The sequence below is a fragment of the Microtus oregoni genome, unplaced genomic scaffold (assembly GCF_018167655.1).
Source record: "Microtus oregoni isolate MIOR12 unplaced genomic scaffold, Mior012 000002F_ref0000024, whole genome shotgun sequence".
NCBI classification, from domain to species: Eukaryota; Metazoa; Chordata; class Mammalia; order Rodentia; family Cricetidae; genus Microtus; species Microtus oregoni.
The window spans coordinates 25,181,741-25,203,930 of record NW_024543061.1 but is presented as its reverse complement, the minus strand read 5'-3'; the positions used below and the strand labels follow the sequence as shown (position 1 = coordinate 25,203,930).

Here is a 22,190-nt window from a genome sequence, read left to right as displayed (position 1 = left end):
ACTCACCCCAAGTCCTGCCAAGAATATTTCTGGGAAGTAGAGAAGCAGACAGACATGACTGAGACCTGAGGCAAGAGAGCCAGGGGGAAGGAGTGCCTTCATCCACTCTCTTCCCCTACTCTCACCCTGCCAGGTACTTCCAAGGAAGTCATCACCCTGTTCTACAGATGGGGGTGAGGCTTGGAGTCACAGCAGACAGGCAAGAAAAGGGATACACAGAGCCAGGTTCTCATCACTCGCAAGACCGTGTTCCTCAGCTACTCTCTTCCCACAGAGTCACAGGGACAATCTCTACTTGGCAATAATGACTCAGGTGTTCTGCTTTGTTTTTGTTTTAGAGCCCCCAGGTTGCCTTGAACTCACTATCTAACTGAGGGTTTACTGTGGACTCCACCACTCAAGTGCTGGGATCATAGGTGTGCACCACCACACCCACTTAACTCTGTACTTCTCTGTCCACGCAAGGACTGCACTTCTTGGCTTTTACCTACTGGAGAGCAAACTCGTGTCAACTGAAAACTCACAGAAGTTGACAACACCAAACCTGGAAATGCCAAGATACCCTTCAATAGGTACGTGCATAAACACTGCTACAGACAGTAGAGCTTCAGTCCTGACCTTCCTGAATATGTTCAACATACAATCCATGCATTAACAAACGCTTAAAAATTAAAAATCAGAGCCGGGTGGTGGTGGTGGCGGCCCATGCCTTTAATCCCAGCACTCGGGAGGCAGAGGCAGGCGGATCTGTGAGTTTGAGGCCAGCCTGATCTACAAGAGCTAGTTCCAGGATAAGCTCCAAAGATACAGAGAAACCCTGTCTCGAAAAAACAAAACAAAAAAAATGAAAAATCATTAAATGAATTTTGGTGGCCAGGCGGTGGTGGTGTACACCTTTAATCCTAGTACTTGGGAGGCAGGCAAATTTCTGAGTTCGAAGCCAGCCTGTTCTGCAGAGTCAGTTCTAGGACAGGTTCCAAAGCTACAGAGAAAGCCTGTCTTGAAAAAAATAAAAATAAATAAATTTTGGTGGAATTTGAACACTTTCTAGAAATTTTTGAAATGGCCCTAAAAAAATACTTTTGCCATTTTGCAGTATATATTTCTGTGAAGTGGTGATCTCAGCATTGCTTATGAAATCAACATATCTGTCAGCTCTGAAAACTGTTGAAGATGTTCTACATTCTGCAATACCAGACACCCAGCCAAGATTTATTGTTGGTATTATTAGGTTTTGGTCTTTGGAGAAAGTTTCACTATATAGCTTTGGCTGACCTGAAATTCATTATGTAGACCAGGATGACCTAGAACTCACTCTGTAGACCAAGCTGGGCTGGAACTTGCAGCAATCCTCCTGCCTCTGCCTCCTGAGTGTTGGGATCATAGCTGTGCATGCTATGCCCCACTGTGATTTAGTTCTTTATGCAAAAAAAACCATCTTCATTTCATTAGTGTACAAATTTGCTTTCATTTTTAATAAATAGAAAAATGATATGTATATAAAATTGTTTCAGAGAAAATTTCTTTTTAAAATTAACATTTTAAACATTTTATTTTATAGGTATGGGAGTTTTGGCTGCATGTATGACTGTGTACCACACATGTGCATGTGTTTCCACAACCAGAAGAGGGCATCAGGCCTCCTGGAACTGGAGTTAGGCAGTTGTGAGTCATCACGTGGGTGCTGGGAACCAAACCTGTGTCTTCTGCAAGAGCAGGCAGGGCTCTTAAACAGTGAGCCATTTCTCCAGCCCCTCTGTTTTTCCTCTTTGAAGACTCATTCTGTGGAGCTGGGTGGGAAGCGCCCAGCTGGGCAGCACAGATGCTAAAACTACAAGTACAGAGATCATCGTGACTCCTGCACGAGGGTAACGTGCAAATTTATGAAGCGTCCTATTAGGAAGGAGAAAACCACATGCTTAGTCACTACATAGAAGCCGTCACATGTCATGCTGTACATTTACATATGGTTTTCCATTACTGGCCTTTCAGATGGGTTCAGGTCTTTCAAAAAATAAGTTACATTTTAATTTAGTGAGTGTTTGGGGTGGTGGAGGGAGACAGAGAATATGTGTTTATGTGCCACGGTGCAAATGTGAGGTCAGATAGCAACTTTTGGGAGTTGGTTTTGTCCTAAGGTGTGGGGCCTGGGGATTAAACTCAGGTGGTCAGGTCAGGCAGGCAGTAACTGCTTCTACCTGCTGAGCCACGTCATTGGCCCTCTAATGGGACTTTTAATTTTAAATTCCCAAGGGGCTGAAAAGATGGCTCGCTATGTAAGGGTGCTTACTGGACAAGCCTGAGGACCTGGGTTTGAATTCCAGAATTTCACATAAAAAGACAGATGTGGATGTGAGCCAGGTCTGTCGGAGGTAGAGATGGGTACTCCTGGGGCTTGTTGGCCATGAGCCTCGCTCCAGGTTCAGAGAGAGACCCTGTCTAAAGGAATAATGGCAGAGAGTGATAAAGCAGGGCACCTGGTGTCTTCATCTTGTCTCTGTGCATGTACAGATGCAGTAATGCACCACACACATACACACGCACGCACAAATGCACACACATTAAAAATAAAATATTTAAGGGCTGGCGAGATGGCTTAGTGGTTAACAGCACTGGTTCGATTCCTAGCACTCAAATCGTGGCTCACAAACATATATAACTCCAGTCCCTGGGGCTTTGACTTCCCCTTTTGGCCTCTGCAGGAACTGCATGCATATAGAACACAGATAAACATGCAAGCAAAATACACATACACATAAAAGGACTGCAGAGCTGGCTTAGTGGTTAAGAGCACTTGTTGCTTTTGCAGAGGACCTAGATTTAATTCCCAGCACCCACATGGCCGCTCACAACCATCACAACCCCAGGCCCAGGGGTTCTAATGCCTTTTTCTGACCTCTGAGGGCATGAGGCACACAGGATGCACATACACACAATGTAGGCAAAGCACTTGTATACATAAAATAGTAAAATAAATATATCTAACAAAAACCTCTTTTTTTGGTTTTTCAAGACTGAGTTCTCTTTGTAACCCTGACTGCCCAAGAACTCACTCTATAGACCAGGCTGGCCTTGAACTCAGAGAGATCCGCCCAAAGCTGCCGAAGACTAGAATTAAAGACCTGTACCATCATGCCCTGCCTTTACACAAAGGATTTTTATATAAGGACACACCCCATTCCAGCTCTGTCAGGGACTCCTTTTTGCCTACCAGGAGCCCCAAATTGTGTTATGCGGAAGGGTGACTCCAGTGTGAAGCGGTTAACATATGTTCTGAGCCTGTGGCAGCAATGTTAACCACCTTAACCTATCTTTGAGGCCTTTTGAATTGGGCTGTAGCTTTCAGTTTAAGAAAACTTTCTTGTATTGTTTCTTTTACAATTTCTTGCTGTGTTCTCCCTTTCCTTCTCTTTCTCTTATTTATTTATTTATTTATTTATTGAGGCAGATTTTTACACTGTAGCCTTTGTTGACTGGAAACTCACAACATAGTCCAGGCTGGTCTTGAATTTGTAGTAATCCTCCTGTCTCAGCCTCCTGAGATTATAGGTGTGCACTGTCAAGCTCAGTTTCTTTTTTCTTTTTAAAGTAATTCAGGTTATTATTATTATTACTACTATTATTATTTTAATTGGTTATTTGAGACAGGGTTTCTCTATGTAGCTTGTTGTCCTGGAACTTAATCTATAGACTAAACTGGCCTCAAACTAAGATCCGCCTGCCTTTGCCTCATGAGTGTTGGAATTAAAGGCGTGCACTGCCGTAGCCAGGTGATACAACTTATTTTTTGGAGACCTTTTTTTATGTAGTTCATGCTGGCCTTGAACTCTGACCAGTCCTTTAGTTTCAATCTTCAGAACACTGTTCCAAGCATGCACAACCATTCCCTGATTAGTTAATATTTTTAAATATTTTATTTTTTAAACATTATTTTAAGCTTATTAAAACTGTTTTTGCTGGGCATGGTGGTACACATTTTTAATCTCAGAACTCAGGAGGCTGAAGCAGGTAGATCTGTGAGTTCAAGGCCAGCCTGGTGTACAAGGGGAATTCCAGGACAGTCAAGGCTATTGCAGAGAAACCTTATCTAAGAAAAAAAGAAATCCTCTGGGTAGCTAGGCACGGTCGGCACACACGGGAGGCTGTGGCAGGAGGATAACCAGCTCAAAGTGAGATCCTGTTCAATGTGGGTGAGAGTAGTAAAGCTTCTCGTCCAAATACACAGAATTAACTCACCACAAGACTTGATGGCAGTAAGCTTGTTTTATTGGGAAGGGACTTTTATTGCCTTTTGTGACAGGCTCTTACTATACAGCCTAGGCTGGTCTCTAAATTAGGGTCTCCAGCCTCAGCTCCCCAAGTACTGAGATTAAGGCATGAGCATGACATCTGGTTTCTCAGCCTTTAGGTCTTTAAAGATCAAAGTCCCAGTCACTGTCCCCAGATCCAGTCAGGGATCTTAAAGCAGCAAGACCTGAGACAGAAAAAAAGAGAGAGAGAGAGAAGTTATGGACTCTGACTCCAATCCAAGCCAGTCCGGTAAGACACTAGGTGGACCACAGACATCCTCTGTGCTTAGCCTGAAGGTCACATGCAGCACTGGAGACTGCCAGAGTGAGAGGTTGCAGGGAGCTATCTCATCCTATGTGGCTATTTTTGTACTGCCTGAATCTTTTATAAGAAACATCTATCAGTGCTGTAATAGGAAGGTGAAAACAAGGCTTGAGTTTCTATCTTCCTCTTCAGCTTCCAGGGCCACCAAAAGGGGTGGCTCTCGGGACTTCCCCAGATAAAGGCAGGGGTCTCATAGGCCAGGTTGAAGCTTGACCTTCTCCCCTGTGGTCACTGCCCCATATCCTACTGATCCCAGGAAATTTAAATCTCTCTCTGGGAGGCCAGGATGGAAGAACTGCTTTGCTCAATGTGATGGTTAATATTAACTGTTGGTCTGAATGATGGCCAGTTACCTAGTGAGTGAGTCTCCTATTATCTGTTGGGCTCTCAATACAGGAAGGCACGCCTTAGCTGAGGACACTGCACCAGGGAAGGCAGATTAGCATTACATTTGTTACTCACCGCTTCCTGACTGCAGAGACAATGTGACCAACTGCCTCACATTCTTGCCAGGATGACCTCACTACCACAATGGACTGTACCTCCAACTGTGACCTAAAACATACCTTTTGTTCCTCCAGTTGCTTCAGTGAGGGTATTTTATAACAGCCAAGGGTTAAGATCCTCAGCATTTCTCAGATTCTCTTCTCCAGAGAAGTCTGGGGTTGAAAACGCCTTGGGATACAGAAAATCGCTACTCCTGTCCCTCACCAAGCTCACTTAACACCTCTCTGGCCATCAATTCAGGTACCTTGAGTACCCTGGGGACTTGGCCAGAGCTAAGCCTTCCACCAGAGAGGTGACCCTAATCTTTATGAGATAGCAAGAATATTCACCAAAATTCTTGCTTCCTCATTCCTGGAGTAGATAAACCCTCAAATACACCTCACCCAGACCTGCCAGGCACCAAACTAGTGCACGCCTAGGGAAAAGGCAGCCACAGACGCTGCTTGACTAGGTAGTCGCAGTTGGACACACCCCACAGAACCAACAGCAAATGCGATAGGAGCAGCAACTCCCTACAGACTGAGGCTCCCAAAGCTCTGTCCATGCAAAGGTGGCCACAGTCATGACTTGCCATGTAATTCTCTCCTTGTCTCCAGGACTAGACAGGGAAGATAGGGTACTCTCCCTTCCCCTCCTGGCCCCTCCCAGGTCTGCCTGAGTAGGCTTCTCGCAGCCCTGAGAACCTCAAGGCTCATTCTGATGCCTGACCCATTACTCTCATTCAGGGTTGAGACCCAGCCAAAATCCATTAGGATTTGGCTAAATCTTAAACAAAGCCTGGATAGTGGCTTTGTTGGACAAGGCCAGATCTATAGTCAAGGCCCCAACTAACTAGGTATCATAGTGCAGAGTCAGTTAACGGCTCCCTCTAGAGACACCAAGATTCTCCCTAGTATAAGTCTGGACTGGAAGTAAGACTATGATAGATTGGTGGGGGCACTTCAGATGACTACACTCAGCCTTAGTGGGAACACAATGGATAGTCCCTGCCTTATCTCCATCAATTTACCAAGTCAGAGACCAAATGTCCCTCCACACGTTTCATTTTCAAAGACACTCAGGTGGGACCAGAGGAACCCTTTGTTGCTCTAGGCCCGGCCAAGTCAAGATATGCTTTCCTGTTGCGGTCTCCAGATTATTTGTTTTTTAGACAAGGGTCTAGTGATGTTACCCAAACTGGCCTCAAATTCTCAATCCTCCTGCCTCAGCTAACCAATGCTGGGCATATATCTGTGAGCCACCACTCCCAACAGGACATGCCGTTTTTTGTTTGGGTTGCTGTTCCTGGATGTAGGCCTCATGCACTCTAAGCAAGTGTTACCACTGAGCTATACTACACCCCGGCCTTTATTTGCTTGTTTTTAGTTTTTGTGTATGGGTGTTTTACTTGCACATTTGTCTGTGTACCAGGTGTGTGCCTGGTGCCTTTGGAGGCCAGAGGAGCATGTCAAATTCTGCAACTAGAGTTACAGATGGCTATGAGCCACCATGTAGGTACTGGGAAGTGAATCCAGGTCCTCTGGAAGAGCAGCCAGTGCTCTCAATTACCAAGTCATTTCTCCAGCCCTCATTTTTGAAATAAGGTTTCACTAAATTGACCCAGCTGACCTTGAACTTGCCCTGTAACCCAGGCTGGCCTTAAACTCTGATCCATCTTTCTATGCCACCTGACCTAGCCAAGACAGACTTCTTGTGAGATGACTGACCCTAGATGTGCCCATCCCTCTCCAGGAGGCAATCCGCCAAAATATACACACTTCTGGTAGGGACCGGCCTCATAAAGCACTTCCTACAAACTAAGTATGCTAAGATGTGGCCTCTTTTTCCCCAAAACCACTTCTGAAATGCCACAGGAAGAACAGTAACCCCACTGATCCATATAACTGATCCTCAAAGCACAGGTTCCTCAGTCCCTGTAGTTTGTCATTATCCACATACCTGTACCCAAAAATGCCATACACAATGCGCTTCAAATTAATACAAGTCAGTGGTGCAAGTAGAACAGACAAGTTAGTGCCTTTCATATTGCAGAAAAGCCTTTGGCTGTGGGTTGGGTCTTGGGCTAGCTCAGTCAGCAAAGCCCTTGCCATGCAAATATAAGGACATGAATTCAAATCCCCGCAACCCATATAAAGCTGGGCATACTAACACACATCCGGAGCCCAGTGCTCCCATAAGGAGAAAGGAGATGCTAGGCGGTAGTGGCTCAAAACTTGAGATCTCTGTTAGTTTGAGGTCAGCCTGATCTACAGAATAAGTTCCAGGACAGCCAGGCCCTGAAGAAATCCTGTCTCAAAAACAAAACAAAACAAACAAACAAACAAACAGCACTGGCTTCATGCCTGGCGCTGGCGGAGGAAACATGAGAATCTTCAGAATCCCTTGGACCGCCTAGCCTGGCGTAAGCAGTAGCAAACAGCAAAGAGACCTTGACTCAATCAAGACGAAAGGTAAGCATTGACACCTGAGGGTGTTCTCTGACCGCCACACACGTGCCAAGGCATGCATTCTCATGCACACACATTATATACATATATCAAAATTAGAAGATGGAATGCATAAGATCTTTTCAAAAGGCTCCATGTCTGCCCGGTTCACAGTGGTGATCCGGCTATTGCTGTCTGGAGCACATTTGTGTGAAGAGATGCAGACAAGTGGGCCAGACTATAAACAGAGTTGACCTCCTGAGGAATTTGCCACACACTGCTTGCTGCTCTCTGCCCCTGGGATCATTGGGAAGAGTCTGACCTGAGAGCTGAGTCCCAAGTCTACAACGTGACCACTAGACTTTGTTAAGGAGATAGGCTTGGGGAGGAGACTCAGACGAAGGTTCTTGGAAAGTTTCCCCAAAGCCTAGGCCTGGCCTCCATGGCTCTGTGCAGAAGGCTGTTTGTTTCTGTTTTCTTTTGAGACAAGATGTCCTGTAGTGTAGGCTGGCCTCCTGTGTGGTGCGCAGTTAAGGACAACCTTGAACTTCCAAACCTCCTGAGTGTTAGGACTTCAGGTGTGGATTACTCTTAGCTTTATGCAGTGCTGGGGAGGGAACCCAGGGCCTCATGCATGCTAAGCAGGCACTCTGCCACCAAATGAGCTACAGTCCCAGCAGTCGGGTCAGACCTCTCATTCCCTCAGTGGCCTCTCAGGGCTAGGTCCTGGGATCTTGTGACCTCTGTGAAGGGGCCTGGTCTTCACACCTACCCATTGTGAGAAGATGCCCATACAGACCCAGAAAGTACCCAGATGAGGAAAGGAAGAGGCTGGATGCTGACCTCTAGCCCATCACTTGGCCCTGAAAAGCCACTGAGCTCAACACCGTTTCTCTACCAAGCATAGCCCCTCACTATACTAAGCACACAGCACACTGAAATGCCCTGATCCCCTAAGACAATCCTGAGTTATAAAAACATGTAGGGGGTAAAGTATGTGACCTTAACTGCTGGGCCATCTCTCTAGATCCACTAACTAAAACATACCCCAAATAGGTTTGTGTGTGTGTGACACTGTAACAATATAGCGGCAATATATAGATGTTTGTCACACATATAAAAGTTGTTTCCTATCGACTGACAGCTGTTTAAAGCATACCCACCACTGCTCTGACCTACATAGCAATGAGCAGAACCAGATCACTGGATACATAGGCCTAAAGAGTACGTCTTTTCCTATGTTGACTACTGTCTTCAACATCTGTGGTGTGTACAGGTTGTAAACTGGTTATTTAGAGACCCGACTCTGAGAAAAAAAGAGGCCTGTGGGCTTCAGAGGCCAAATGGGCCCATGCCCAAGGAAGACTGTGAATGCCCAGGAAGGGAGCTCAGCAGAGGACCGGTCTCCCTATCCAGCATAACCTCTAGGCTGAGGGGTTCCAGCAGAAGGCACACACCTCTGCCACTTCCCACCCAGGAGCACACAGGGCCTGGAGTCAGCAAGAAGTCAATCAACGGCCCTCAGGGCCCCCAGCATCACACCATGGCCATGGTGATAAGCTTGGTCTTCAAACACCCTGAGTGCCAATGAAGGTGATGGGGGGGGGGGGGGGGGAGGGAAACCAGGCGGGACACCTGCCTCCTAGGAAGCAGAAGCTATTATTGATCATGTGACTAATATACATTTCTGCTTCCTATTAAAAGCAGTTAAAAGCATTAGCCAGGCCATGGTGACGCATGCCTTTAATCCCAGCACTTGGGAGGCAGAGGCAGGCAGATCTCATTTAAGGTTAGCCTGGTCTACAGATCAAATTCCAGGACAGTCAGAGCTACACAGAGAAACTCTATCTCAAAAACAAAAACAAATCACTAGTTTTTCTGGGAATGGTAGCACACGCCTTTAATCCCACACTTAAGAGGCAGAGGGAGGTGGATCCCTGGGTTCAAGGCCAGCTTGGTCTGTGTGGCAAGTTCCAAGACAGACCTATAAAATAAAGAAATGCTGCCTCAAAAGCAAAACAAAAAAAGAGATGGAGTAGATTCCAGACACTCCCTCCATCCTATCTCCTACACCCTAGCTGCACAGAATGATGTCCAGCTGCAGGTGACCTTAGAAGGCACTAGAATATCTAAGTAGTAGGTTCACTAAAGGGGAGACTCCACCTGCACAGCTTTGGAGAGGTCATGCTGGGATGGGGCTTTGAGGGAAGGCAGCTACTCTGGGGTCACCCACACTCCTGTATATAATCCCTTGGTGTACTCACAGCACGCTCCTGTAAGTAAGCCCAATGAGCCACTGGCTTGCCAAGCTGCACTTGGACAGACATCTGCTGGACTAGTGAGTAGGTGCGACTGAGGTGTTCACAGGTGAGCACAAGGTTCAGGAGTTGGAGAGCATTGTTAGGAGTTTGGGGCCAGCCATAAAACAAGAGAAAGGGTCTAAGAAACTCTACAAGGGCCTAAGGTAACCTATCATAGGTCCCTAGTAGGACAAAAAGGAATGGGAATGAATCAGGATCATCTAAATGATCCAGAATATTCTGGAGCCATATTTCAGGTGCTGTGTGAAAGCACAGGAATGGTGCCATTCACAGCAGTTCTGTGACAACCCCCCCTCAAATTAAAATCTCTTCATGGCTATTGGTTGTCTATCTCCTCTCGAGACTTCCAGCATGTCTGTCTCTCTCTCTCTCTCTCTCTCTCTCTCTCTCTCTCTCTCTCTCTCTCCCTCTCTCCCTCTCTCCCATACATCATTGGATAGAGGAAGTGGACCTCCTGTGGTCCTGAAAGTAGATTTCCATGATGGCATTCAACATAATTCTACATCCCCAGATACAAGACTTCTAGACACGAGTCCTCCCTGTGTGGGTGTGGGCTTCCTGAATGAACTCAGGAGCTCAGACTCAGCAGCGGGCTCTCCACTGTTGCCCTGCTCCCTGTTGTGTGACTGACGATGATGCGAACAGATGTCTGTCCACTCCAGGTTGGCACATTGCACACATGCCAACATCATCCCTCCCAGAGATATAGTGGTCCTGCCAGCAACAGTCTACCCAGCCAGGTCTCCACTCAAATATTCCAGGGACAAGAACAGTGTCCTGTGGAACTCACACCCTGGTGGGGAAATAAGAGGCAAATAAATAAAGGAAGATGACAGTCATCATAGGAAAGCACGGTAAAAAGGAGTTGAGATGGGCCAGGGGACTTGAGACGGGCCCTAAAATCAGGTACTTACAATGGGCTTGAAGGATGGGGGAGGGAAAGGGAGGGTAGAAGACATTTCAGATAGAAAGAACAGCAAGTACAGACACTGGGCTGGGCTGCAAAGTGCAGACTGGAGGGTAGACTGGAGGCAGACTGGGGGGCAGACTGGGGGTAGACTGGAGGTAGACTGGGGGTAGACTGGGGGTAGACTGGAGGTAGACTGGGGGTAGACTGGGGGTAGACTGGGGGTAGACTGGAGGTAGACTGGGGGTAGACTGGGGGTAGACTGGAGGTAGACTGGGGGTAGACTGGGGGTAGACTGGGGGTAGACTGGGGGTAGACTGGAGGTAGACTGGGGGTAGACTGGGGGTAGACTGGAGGCAGACTGGGGGTAGACTGGGGGTAGACTGGGGGTAGACTGGAGGTAGACTGGGGGTAGACTGGGGGTAGACTGGAGGCAGACTGGGGGTAGATTGGGGGGTAGACTGGAGGCAGATTGGGAGTAGACTGGGGGCAGACTGGGGGTAGACTGGGGGTAGATTGGGAGTAGACTGGGGGCAGACTGGGGGTAGACTGGGGGTAGATTGGGGGGTAGACTGGAGGCAGATTGGGAGTAGACTGGGGGCAGACTGGGGGTAGACTGGGGGTAGACTGGGGGTAGACTGGAGGTAGACTGGGGGTAGACTGGGGGTAGACTGGGGGTAGACTGGAGGTAGACTGGGGGTAGACTGGGGGTAGACTGGGGGTAGACTGGGGGTAGACTGGAGGTAGACTGGGGGTAGACTGGGGGTAGACTGGGGGTAGACTGGGGGTAGACTGGGGGTAGACTGGGGGTAGACTGGAGGCAGATTGGGAGTAGACTGGGGGCAGACTGGGGAGCAAACTGAAGGCAGCCTGGAGCATAAACTGGGGGTCGGACTGGGGGTTAGCTTGGGGGATAGATTAAGGGCACACTGGGAGACTGGGGTCAGATGGGGACAGACAGGAGCCAGCTTCCACCACACAAAGGAACTAGGATTTTTCTTGTTTTCACGTTTTTTAAGATCTATTTCATTATTTATGTGTATGCATCTGTGTATGAGTTTCTGCACATGAATTCAAGTGTCCATGGAGACCAGAAAAGGGTATTGGATCTCCTGGAGCTGAAAATAGAGGTGGTTGTAAGCCACTGATTGTGGGTGCTTGGAACTAAACTCGGGTCCCCTAGAAGAGCAATATGTACTCTTAGTCACTGACGGAGCCATTCCTCCAGTCCATTATTTGGTTTTTGAATCAGTTTTATGCTGTAGCGTAGTCTGGCCTGGAACTCTCAGCAGTCCTCTTCTCCCGGCCTCGCTAAGCGCTGAGATTAGAGGTGTCTGGAGAGCTGTGGCTTCATTGTGAACCCTGGAATGCTAGAGGCTATGACTAGGACAGAACTGATGGACACTGGTGTAGCAGAGAGAGGATCTCATGGAAGAAAACACAGAGAGGCAAACGTGGGGTCAGCACAACCATGGCAAATCCCAAGACTGGCTGATCCCTGAACACCTTATATTTTAACAGCAATTTCTGATCATAAATTAATAAAGTATCAGCAGCTAACTGTCTAAAACAGAAGGTAAAAACAAACATAATCTAGGCCAGAGAGAAGGCTCAGAAGGTGAAAGGGCCTAAGTTTGATCCAAAGGACCTACATGGTGGAAGGAGAGAACCCATTCCAGAAAGTTGTCCTCTGACCTCAGCATGTGCCATGGTATTTACATACCCATATAAACCACATTAATAAAATTTTAAAAAAGAAGGAAAGAAAGAAGAGAAAATCCTGGGCCAGTGAGTTGTTCAAACCCCGGGACCCCCACTGGGCAGGAGAAGCAACTCCAGTTGTTCTCTGACCTCTACATACACACTGGAGCACACTGCTGTGGAGTACCTGCTCACAGAAGGCATCAGAACACAACAGCAAGTAAAGGTAACAACTATAAGAAACAATTCTGGGAAGATGAGCACAGTAGTGCATGCATGTAATCCCAGCATTTGTGGGGAGGCTGGAGGGTTAGGATTTCAAGGTCATTCTTGGCAACAGGGCAAGTTTAAGACCAGCGTGAGCTATACAGAGGCCTCTCAAAACAGGGAAGCAGGAGGGACAAGGGCTTCCTCGGGGATCTTCTTGGTGCCCTGGCAGCACAACTCCATGCTGGATTCTCCCAGGATTGACAGCAGACACCAATGCTCATTCACCACTTCCCTACCACGACCCAGGCTGTCACCTGTGTGGGTGTGGATAGGAAGTGTCCCCAAAAAGCTAATGTGCTGCAAGCTTGTTTCTCTTTTTTTGTTGTTGTTTTTTGTTTTGTTTTTGTTTGTTTTTGCTTTTCGAGACAGGGTTTCTCTGTAGCTTTGGAGTCTGTCCTGAAACAGATCCGCGTGCCTCTGCCTCCCAAGTGCTAGGATTAAAGGCGTGCGCCGCCACTGCCCAGTGACCTTGGATAGATTTTTTTTTTTAGGATTTGTAGTTTTATTATGAAATTGTCATTGTTTATACAAGAAAATTAAATGAAAATATTCATAAAATGATACAATTTGAAAATTACTATCAATAAAATGGATGTCAATTAAACAAAAGCTTTCATATTATTACAAAAATGATTAAGCATAAAATAAGTTAAATAGACTATAATATTTGAGATAATAAACAATGCAATAATTCTACTAGCAGGTTTATTTATATCTTTTTGGCTTGGGTAGATTTTAAAAGCTATTTGCCTCTCCAAAATGAAGTGATAAAATAGATTTTAAAATGAGAAAGCACAGTTGGAGTCTAGAGACAACCAGGAGACACCCCCCATCTCCTCTGCCTTCTCCCTCCATCTTCTGCCTCCTCTCATCTTACAGCTCCACAGAGCAGTCAGTGTGGACAGGAGTTGGGGGCTCTCAGGCCAACCCATACTCCTAATTCCCACAACTTACTCTTTGACTTGGTTTCTATACTTAAACTACAAGCCAGACATAATCCCAGGACGCAATTGAGCCTTTTATCAGGCCCAAAGACTAATCTTATCGTCTCCTCTGGCATCATGCCAGGCCTGGCAGCCACAACCCTTGGAGGAGACCCAGACTAGCATTCACTGGTTACCCCTGTGTCACTTCACACCCCAGCCAGGCTTAGCCTCCACCCCCACTTCCTTCATATAAACATCTACTCTAATACTTGTCCCACTGCCTGAAGCTCCAAAGGTCTGCATGTCAGCTGGCCTCAGAAGGGGCTGAGAGCCCCGTGCTATAAAAATACCAGAAGGCAAGTCTAACCACCAAGCAACAAGGGCAGATACTCAGGGTGCAGGGCCCAGAGCAAAGGCAGTGGAAAGTGCACTGGGCTCGAGGTAAGGAACCTATCTACCACTAACAAGCCCTGAAACCTTGGACAGGTCATTCCATGTCCTGAGACCCTAGTCGTCCATGTCTGTGGAAATAGGGGTCACTTTGCTACTCAGGGAGTAAAATGAGATAATTCCAGAAAAGCATGCTGAGAAATAGGCCAACCACATATAAACGCTTTGGGTTTATTGTCTATGGAAGGCCTTTTACCAGGCTTCTGGGGTGCTGACCTCTCTTGCTCCAGGAACCTTAGCCAAGTGGTGACTGTCCTTCTCAGGAGCCTCTGTTTGAACCCCAGCATAGATAGACACCAATAATTGTCCCCATGTGGGAAAGTGAAGCAGGGTCATGGGTGCAGAGCTGCATTCGAGAATGTTGCACGTGGGCAAACAGGGAGGGAGGAGAAAATATGCGGTTCACTTGCTTGTAATGCAGGAAGTTTGGAAGTTCACCCTAGAGCTGGAAAAACTCGCTGCCTGAGAAAGGGAGCAGGTGACTTAGGGTGGAGGACAAGATGTACCCAAACTCTGCTCAGCTCCCCTTCCTGCCTCCCCATACTTCTGAAGTGGTCCCTTCCCTGCCTTCTCGTCACCAAGCAGCATCAGGTCTCTTCTGCATCCCCCAGGAAGCCAAGCATGGTTCCTCTAGTCCTGTGAACACACCTTTTCCTGACTCTCCTCTGGGGTGTCTGCTGACTGTGGGCAAAAGCCTCCTGAGAAGTTTCCTCGCAAACACACTGCTGGCTCTCTCCTGAAGGGGCGACCCATTTTCCTTCCGTCATTTCCTCCCCAGCATTGCCTAGGCACAGTGGTTACAGGGGGACCTCAGGAAAGGCTTCCCAGATATTGAAAAGTGGGATACAAACAGCAAACGGCTGCATCTCTGAGAGGAAGGAGGCCTAGCAGCCTTCTGTCACGTCAAATAGGCATGTCATACCTTGGGAGAAGTTGGGGAGATTCGGAGGAGCCATCCAAGTCTGAGCAGCAGCCCAGGCCTCACTCATCCCACCCTTGTGATTCACTAGGTAGCAGCAACACTCAACCCCTGGGATGAACATGACCAGCTAGAACCACAGACACCCATAAACTGCTTAGCTCATAAACTCAGGGCTCTGCCAGGAGAAACAGGCCCCCAAGGCCAACCCCAAGATCTGGAGATCTATACGGGAGAGTGAGAGGAAGCCTCAACCAGGTCCGTCCCAAACACCTGGACCTATGCAAGGTGGGAGTAGGGGGAATGGAGGTGGACCAATGTTCCTATGGTGTGTGGTCAAGAGCCCAGCCAGGTTCAAGTCCTAATTCTGTCAAGTGTTGTGTCAAAGTCAATTCACCTCTGTGTGCCATGAAGCGAGGTAACAGCAATGAAAGCTCACAAGCTTGCTCTGAGGTAAGGGAAGTCTTAGAAAGGATTTAGTAACGGACACTCTAGAACAAAATGTCCATCGATGTGGGGCTGGGAGGCAGAGGCGCTCTGATGTCCACCCAACTGGTCTCTAGTGTGTGTCATCTCCTCAAGAAGGCTGTCCTTGACTACAGCAAACCCAGCGACCCATCTGCTCAGAACACATCCAGGATTCTGTCTGGGCCCCTAAACACAGCTTTTAACTAAAGTGCTCCCTCCCAATGCAGAGAGATGTCCATGTCCCTACCTCTGGAGTTCCTCCCCCCCAGACAGCGGTCTTGAACTTTGCATGTGCTCCAGGGATGCCTCTAGAGGAAACTGCCCTCCAGAACTGCAGAGAACGCGGAGACCCCTCTGCTTCCCAACTCACAGAAATCCCACAAGGCACACAGGACCCCAAATGCCAGTTCTTGCTCAATGGGAACTCTTCGGGCTGCCAGAGCTAAACAGACGTCACAGAGAGCCATGCTCTTCCTGACTACTGGATAGCTCCTGGGTGCTCTTCTCCTTATCCCCAGCCAGTCTCCACACGTTCCAGCCTCCTCCAGCTCTGGGGTTGGAATTTCCTGAGTAAAAACCCACTGCCCCACTGCATAGGAAGAAGACCAAAGGTGAGGCTGAAGGGCAGTACCCTGCTAGAGCTCCTCCCCACAACTGCTGACTGAGGAGACACTGGGCCTAGCCCCTGCAGGGCCTCATGACCATGTATCAGGACCCCTCACATCCATAAGGCAGCCAGCTCAAAAGGAACAAAGTGACCAGTCTTTCAGTCCTGGGCTTCCAGGATCCGGCCTGAGCTCACACTCCAAACAGGGAAGTAAAATGCGGGGGCTGATTTCCACAGAGCAACAGCCACCCCTGTCATTGTGTTAGTCATCTATCCCGAACAGGGTGGGAAGGGCAAGGGAAACATCTGGAGAAGGCCAGACCAGCAGTTTAGCGCCAGGGTGACTGCAATAACAAGGAGCGGCCAGCTGCAGCCTGGACTACACAGCAAGTTCCAGGTCAGCCTCAAGTATGCAGTGAAAACACCGCTGCAAAGAAAATAAAATTAAAGCAAAACCAGGCCTCAAGGTCAACCAGGATAGTGGCTCTGCTGGCTTACACCTTGTCCCCATCTGCCCAGTACAGTGGGGAGGGGACAGACCTCCGGTAACTGCTTGGGTCTGGCCCAGGGCCAGGGGCATATTCAAAGGAAAGGGGAAGCCACTGTGCTGGGGAGGAGTTACACCTCCTCTGACCCCACCACCACCACCACCACCACCACGATGCTGCTCAAACAACCCCAAATAGGGGTAGGCCACCAGACCACAATTGAAAGATAAAGCTTGTTCATCCTAATGACACCTTCTGAGTGTAGTCACACCCCTCCCCAGACTCCACTCCAGACCTGAGGTTCAAGCAGGGGCAGAAACAGGGGCCTCAGTGGGTCTCAGCTGCTTCTTGAAAACCAGGTCACACTTAGAAGTCAGTAGAGAGACGGTTGTCGGGCTGTGGGATGAAAAGCCCCAGAGACCCCCAACAGTCAAGCTCTTGGGGGCAGAGGCAGGAGAACTGGGAGTTTAAATGGCCATGAGCAGCCAGAAAGACCCTCTGCCCTCAGACCTCCACATCCACCAGCTTCCCTGGGCCTGCTCTCTCCAAAACTTAAAAAGATAATTTAACAGTGGCACAGGCTGGGCAGGAACTGACGAAGCCTCTCAAGGGGCGGTTAGCCTGGTCATGGTCACAATCAGTTTTAGACTAAAGGAGAGAAGACAAGTGGTCCCAGCCGACAAACACACAGCCATGGCTTTACCAGAGGACCAGCCCTATTTATTTCTGTACCATAGACTTCAAGGCTAGGACCAGGTCAGGGTAGAAGGCAAATCTGGGGCTCCACACAAGATGGTGCTATGTCTTCTCCTTTCCCAGTACAGACTAACCAACACTCTCAGGGAGCCAAAAGCATGTCTCCCCACCCAAAAATCTCTGTGACAGACTCCCGAACCTCATTCAAAAATTCTTGCCGCTTTCTCTTTCCTCTTTCAAGTTATTTGGGATCATTCCCCTGAGGTACAAGTCACATTCAAAGCAGGACATCCAGAAAAGTTCAAGTGTTCTCATCTGATCCCCCCAGGTAATTGTCATTATCCCATGTCCCATCTAGGTCCTAGGAGGCAGAATAGCAAGTCTGGCACCCACTGGACATTCCAGGACGGGGAGCAGTGGTGGTAAAAGACAGAAGTGGGCAGCACCTTGGAATTGTCCCAGCTACACTACACTGGTGTCACGCAGGAAGATGGTGCTCCAGATGGGAAGTAGCTCTGATCAAATGTCATATGCACCATGTTTTTTGTTTGGAGAGCTTCCTCTCTGATGGCTGGAAACACAGCTCAGCAATACTGGGCTTGCCTAGCACACACCAGCCACCAAGTTCCATCCCTGGTGCAGGAGTGGTAAGGGTAGATTTCCTCTTGGGGTATTTCAAAAGCCTCTAGTAAAGCCTCTCACAATGAAGAGTGCCTCACAGAGAACTTTCAGGGGTCCCTGGGGTAGCTAAAGCCACAGCACAGGAAGCAAGATCCCACAGCAACTCCAACCCTACCCTTAGGAAAGCAGCCATCTAGAATTACACCAAGCCTGCACAGATGGCATCATACCAACCTATATAGCTGATCTCTATCATTATGACCCTTGCAGAGATGTGGTGAAAAGGTTAAGGAACCAACACTGTGTCAGCGTTCCTTCCTCCAGGGCATGGGCAGTGCCAAGCAAGGCTGACAGGGAAAGCTGCAGAGCCACTGGGTGACCTGAGCCTGGCTTAAGAAGCATGGATGCTTCCCAGGTGCAACTAAAGTTCTTGGGCTACTGGGAATTCTGATACTCATACTGTCACCACCCATGGTCATGAGGCTTTCCCAGACTTAAAAGTTCTGAGTTCTGGAGCAGTTCTTCTGAGGCAGAGGACTTCTTCCATGGTGTTGCCAACATGTCCTTTCATCATCTCTCCTATTCACTGACTACACACACATACACACGTGCCTGGGAACTGCATCTCGTCTCCCACATTAACCCTGGAGAGGTAGAAGTTACCCCATTTTAAGGACTAGTAAACTGAGACACTCAGAAGTTGAGAAAGGGCTCTGCTCCATGCAACTTCTTAGCTGCCTCCTCTCAAGTCAGATTCTCTAGCTACCAGGAGCCCACCACCTGCTCTCCTCACCCCTGCCTCCTAGAACTAAGGTGAACACAGTACTTTTCCACCAGTATCCAAAACTGAGGATGCTACCCCTAATCTCCGCTTCACCACCTGGGCTTTGCACAGACTTCACTGCCTCAGTGTCTCAGGCCAAGGGTGAGGTCAGGAAATGCCTCCAGGAGTGGCCATTAGAGACTTTGGGACATGGAGCAGGAGTGGCTGCCCTGGTTCTCTGTCAGTGAGCATGCTGTGAGGTCCAGGGACTAAAGGTACAGAGCGGGCCAACAGTGTGGACTTTTCCTTTGCCCGCCCTAAGTGCCCCCCTTCCCGCCCTCTCCAACACTATAAATAAGCCGGGTCAGTGCATCAGCAGAAAGGCAGCCAGGTGGGCGTGAAGAAGGCTTGTGGAAAAGATGACTTCTGAAAGTAAATTAAGGCTCCTATTCAGATCAAGGGATAGCACGTCAAAGTCTCCCGGGAGCACTGTTCTTGGCAGAAAACAGGCCCACCTGGACTTGCAGGCTGGGCCAGCTCCACAAAGCAAGATTCAAGGCCAAGAGAGAAGCAAGGGCATGAATTGGAAAGAAAGGGGAGGGGGGGAATCAAAGACGCTTCCCTGCAAATTTGTTTGTTGTTGTTGCTGTTTTTGTTTTTTGAGTTTGTTTGTTTTAATCTGTACCCTTAGTTCACCCTCCCCCTAAAACATATTCCATATGTAATTACCACTCTGGTTGGAATAGCCAAATGGCAAAAGGATGACGGGAATGGGGAAAGGAAGGAACTAAGAGGTCAAGGGAGAGCATTCCATCCCACACCCAGTACCCTGGTCTGCCTGGACCAGGAAGGAGGGGAAGCACACGAAAGAGAGAAGAAAAAGAACAAAACAGGGACCAAGTTACACCACGTGACTCCACACCCAGCAGTCAAACAGCAAGTCATGAGGGAAGGGGGTGAACACGTTGAGGGGGGTGGATGAAGTCAGGTCAGAGCCCTGCCTGGAATGTGCCAGGTTCTATCCCAGCCCAGTCTGCAGCAAGAAAGCCAGGAAAGCCCTTCCCTTTAGGGGGGAAAAAATCATTCAAGGCTGAACCCTTTATATATCCAAATCCTGCTTCCCTCTTCGTTTGTACCTGGCTCAAGGCTCACCCCTCTCCGGAGAGCAAGCCTTCCTTGACTTACTCAAACCCAGAAAGGTTTTCCAGCAGCTCTTCCATTCCCTTACAGCCCCCACTCCGAGGCTTAGAAATTAACTGTTCCAGCCAGCCACAGGAGGTGGTCTGCCCTGGAGACCAACTCTTCAGATGAGCACAGGCTCAAACAGGAAAAGGTGCTCCAAGTCTTATGGCCTGTTTTTCTTTTTCTTTCTTTTTTTTTTCCTTTGGAGGGGGGTTTCCAAGATTGGGTTTCTCTGTAGCTTTGGAGTCTGTCTTGGAACTAGTCTCGTAGACCAGGCTGGCCTTGAACTCAGAGATCTGCCTGCCTCTGCCTCCCAGAGTGCTGAGGAGATTAAATGCATATGCCTCCACCGACCAGCACAGGGTTTTTCTGTGTAGCCAAGGTTGGCCTGGAACTCACTAGTAGACAAGGCTGGCCTCAAACTCAAAGAGATCAGCCTGTCTCTGCCTCCCAAGTGTTGAGGAAAAAAAAAACCACCACTGCTCAGCTAAGTCTTAGGTCTTTACTTTAGGAAGGCCAAACCCTGCCAAACTAAATGACTAAAATACCCTATCCTTACAGCTAGGTTTTAGTGGCACACACCTTTGAGCCCAGCATTGGGGAAGCAGAGGCAGGATTTCTTTGAATTCAAGGGGAGCCTGGTCTACATAGCAAATTGCAGGACAGTCTGGGCTACAAAGAAAGACCCTGTCTCAAAACAAAACAAAATAACAACAAAAATCCCTCCAACCTTTCCAGGGAAAATATCCTGGAGAACGGCTGGGCATTATAACCACGCCACTGCCTCACTGGAGGCAAGCTGACCCAGGCATTTCCTTCCTACTCTAAGGAGGTCGACCAATTCTCTCAGTTCTGGTACCCTGGGCAGAGTCAGGGAGCATGTCTAGATGGTGAAGGGCATCCCTGTACATTCAAGAGGCCCTTGTTCTGTGTAACCTCTAGGTTTTGCTGGGGCGTCTCCCTTCAATCTTGCCCTAGAAGGTAACAACAACTCACCTTGATGCGTCTACAAGGTGAGACAGTCCCTCCATTCACCTACAGGCGTGGACATCTCTTTGAGGACAGGAAGGCAGGCCCTGAAGCCCGAAACTTCCCTTCTTGAATTCTCAGTCTCAGAATCCCATTCCGAACTTTCTTTGGCCATGTACTCCTAACGCTTGGTCACTATACCAACTCCATCAGGCCTTCCAGGCCCACCAGGCTGTTTGGGAGGCAGTCGGGGGGACCGCAAAATGACAAGTAATAACTAATGTGTCGGTTTGTGTCCTAGAGCGCGAGGTTGGGGTCCCGATGTACCACCAACCCTGCTCGGTTAGGCCATCAACCGTTCGGTACCCCCTCCCAGCGTCCCAGACTCACTGCGTGTGCTGGGCGCGGCCTGCGCGGAAGACCTCATCCAGAGCCACGGTGGCCCGGCCCAGAAACTTGTCCACACCGATGAGCGAGCGGTGCATGGTGGTGAGCACCAGCTCGCAGGCGGCGTTGGGGCCCGAGGCCCAGGGCGCAGGGGACCCATCTGCCTCCTGTGCCCGCAGTAGGCCGTCCAGAGCACCGGGCGGCAGCTCGAACGAGCACTCCTCGCACCATTCCGGGCAGCCCTGCGTCTTCTCCACCACCGAGGTGCTGTACTTCTCGCGGCCCACCTGGATCACCGTGTACGCGTCGCTGGTGCTGCCAGCGCCGGAGCTCTTGCCCCTCAACCCGCTGGCCCGCAGCACAGTCACCTGGACGTGCGTGGGCAGCCAACGGGAGGACCCGGCCGCGGGCTCGGCGTCGCGCACCAGGGCCATATCTGACCCCGGGACCGAGTGACAGCCGCGGGATGTTGTTAGGAGCCGGCTCCCGGCGCTGCCTGCAGCGCACCGACCGCCTCAGCTGCGGGCTGGCCTGGGCCGAGAGGGCCGCCGCCTCCCTGCCGCCCCGCCTCCTGGGCGGCCGCCCGCCCAGCGACGTCACGCCCCGCCTAGGCCCCGCCCAGTCCCCGCCCCCTGGCTCCACCAGCCTATAGCTGTCTTGGAGCTTTAGAAGCCCAGAGAGGGGCGCGGTCTCTGCAAAGATGTGGGCGGGGCACCCTCACTGGCCCAGCCCCTCTCGCCGACCCTCAAGCTAGTACTGCGGTACTAAAAGGTGACCGTAGCGGAAGGGGCGCGGGCACGAATTTGAGGCGGGGATTGGGGGCTGGCCACGCGTTATTCACGACGAGATTCGCGTGTGCACGTGAGGATCTGCAAGAGAAGAAACGGAGGGGTAGCGGGTGAAAGCTGCTAACTGCCTCTGCAGAGAGGTAGGCGTGACTATCCTTATGGCCCCACCCCGGTTGGCAG

The 22,190-nt window shown here is 49.4% G+C and overlaps 1 protein-coding gene across 3 annotated transcripts in view; it reads right to left on the bottom strand.

Moving 5' to 3' along the window:
• Nucleotides 1-21,793, bottom strand: part of Rab11fip5 (RAB11 family interacting protein 5) — a 36,298-nt gene extending 14,505 nt beyond the window's left edge. For all 3 annotated transcript variants that reach the window (XM_041634142.1, XM_041634146.1, XM_041634153.1), the window contains exon 1: nt 21,226-21,793. In XM_041634142.1, the coding sequence (XP_041490076.1) occupies nt 21,226-21,656 (431 nt within the window). In that variant the 5' untranslated portion in view covers nt 21,657-21,793. The remainder of the gene's footprint in view (nt 1-21,225) is intronic.
• Between the last annotated feature and the right edge of the window lie 397 nt (nt 21,794-22,190).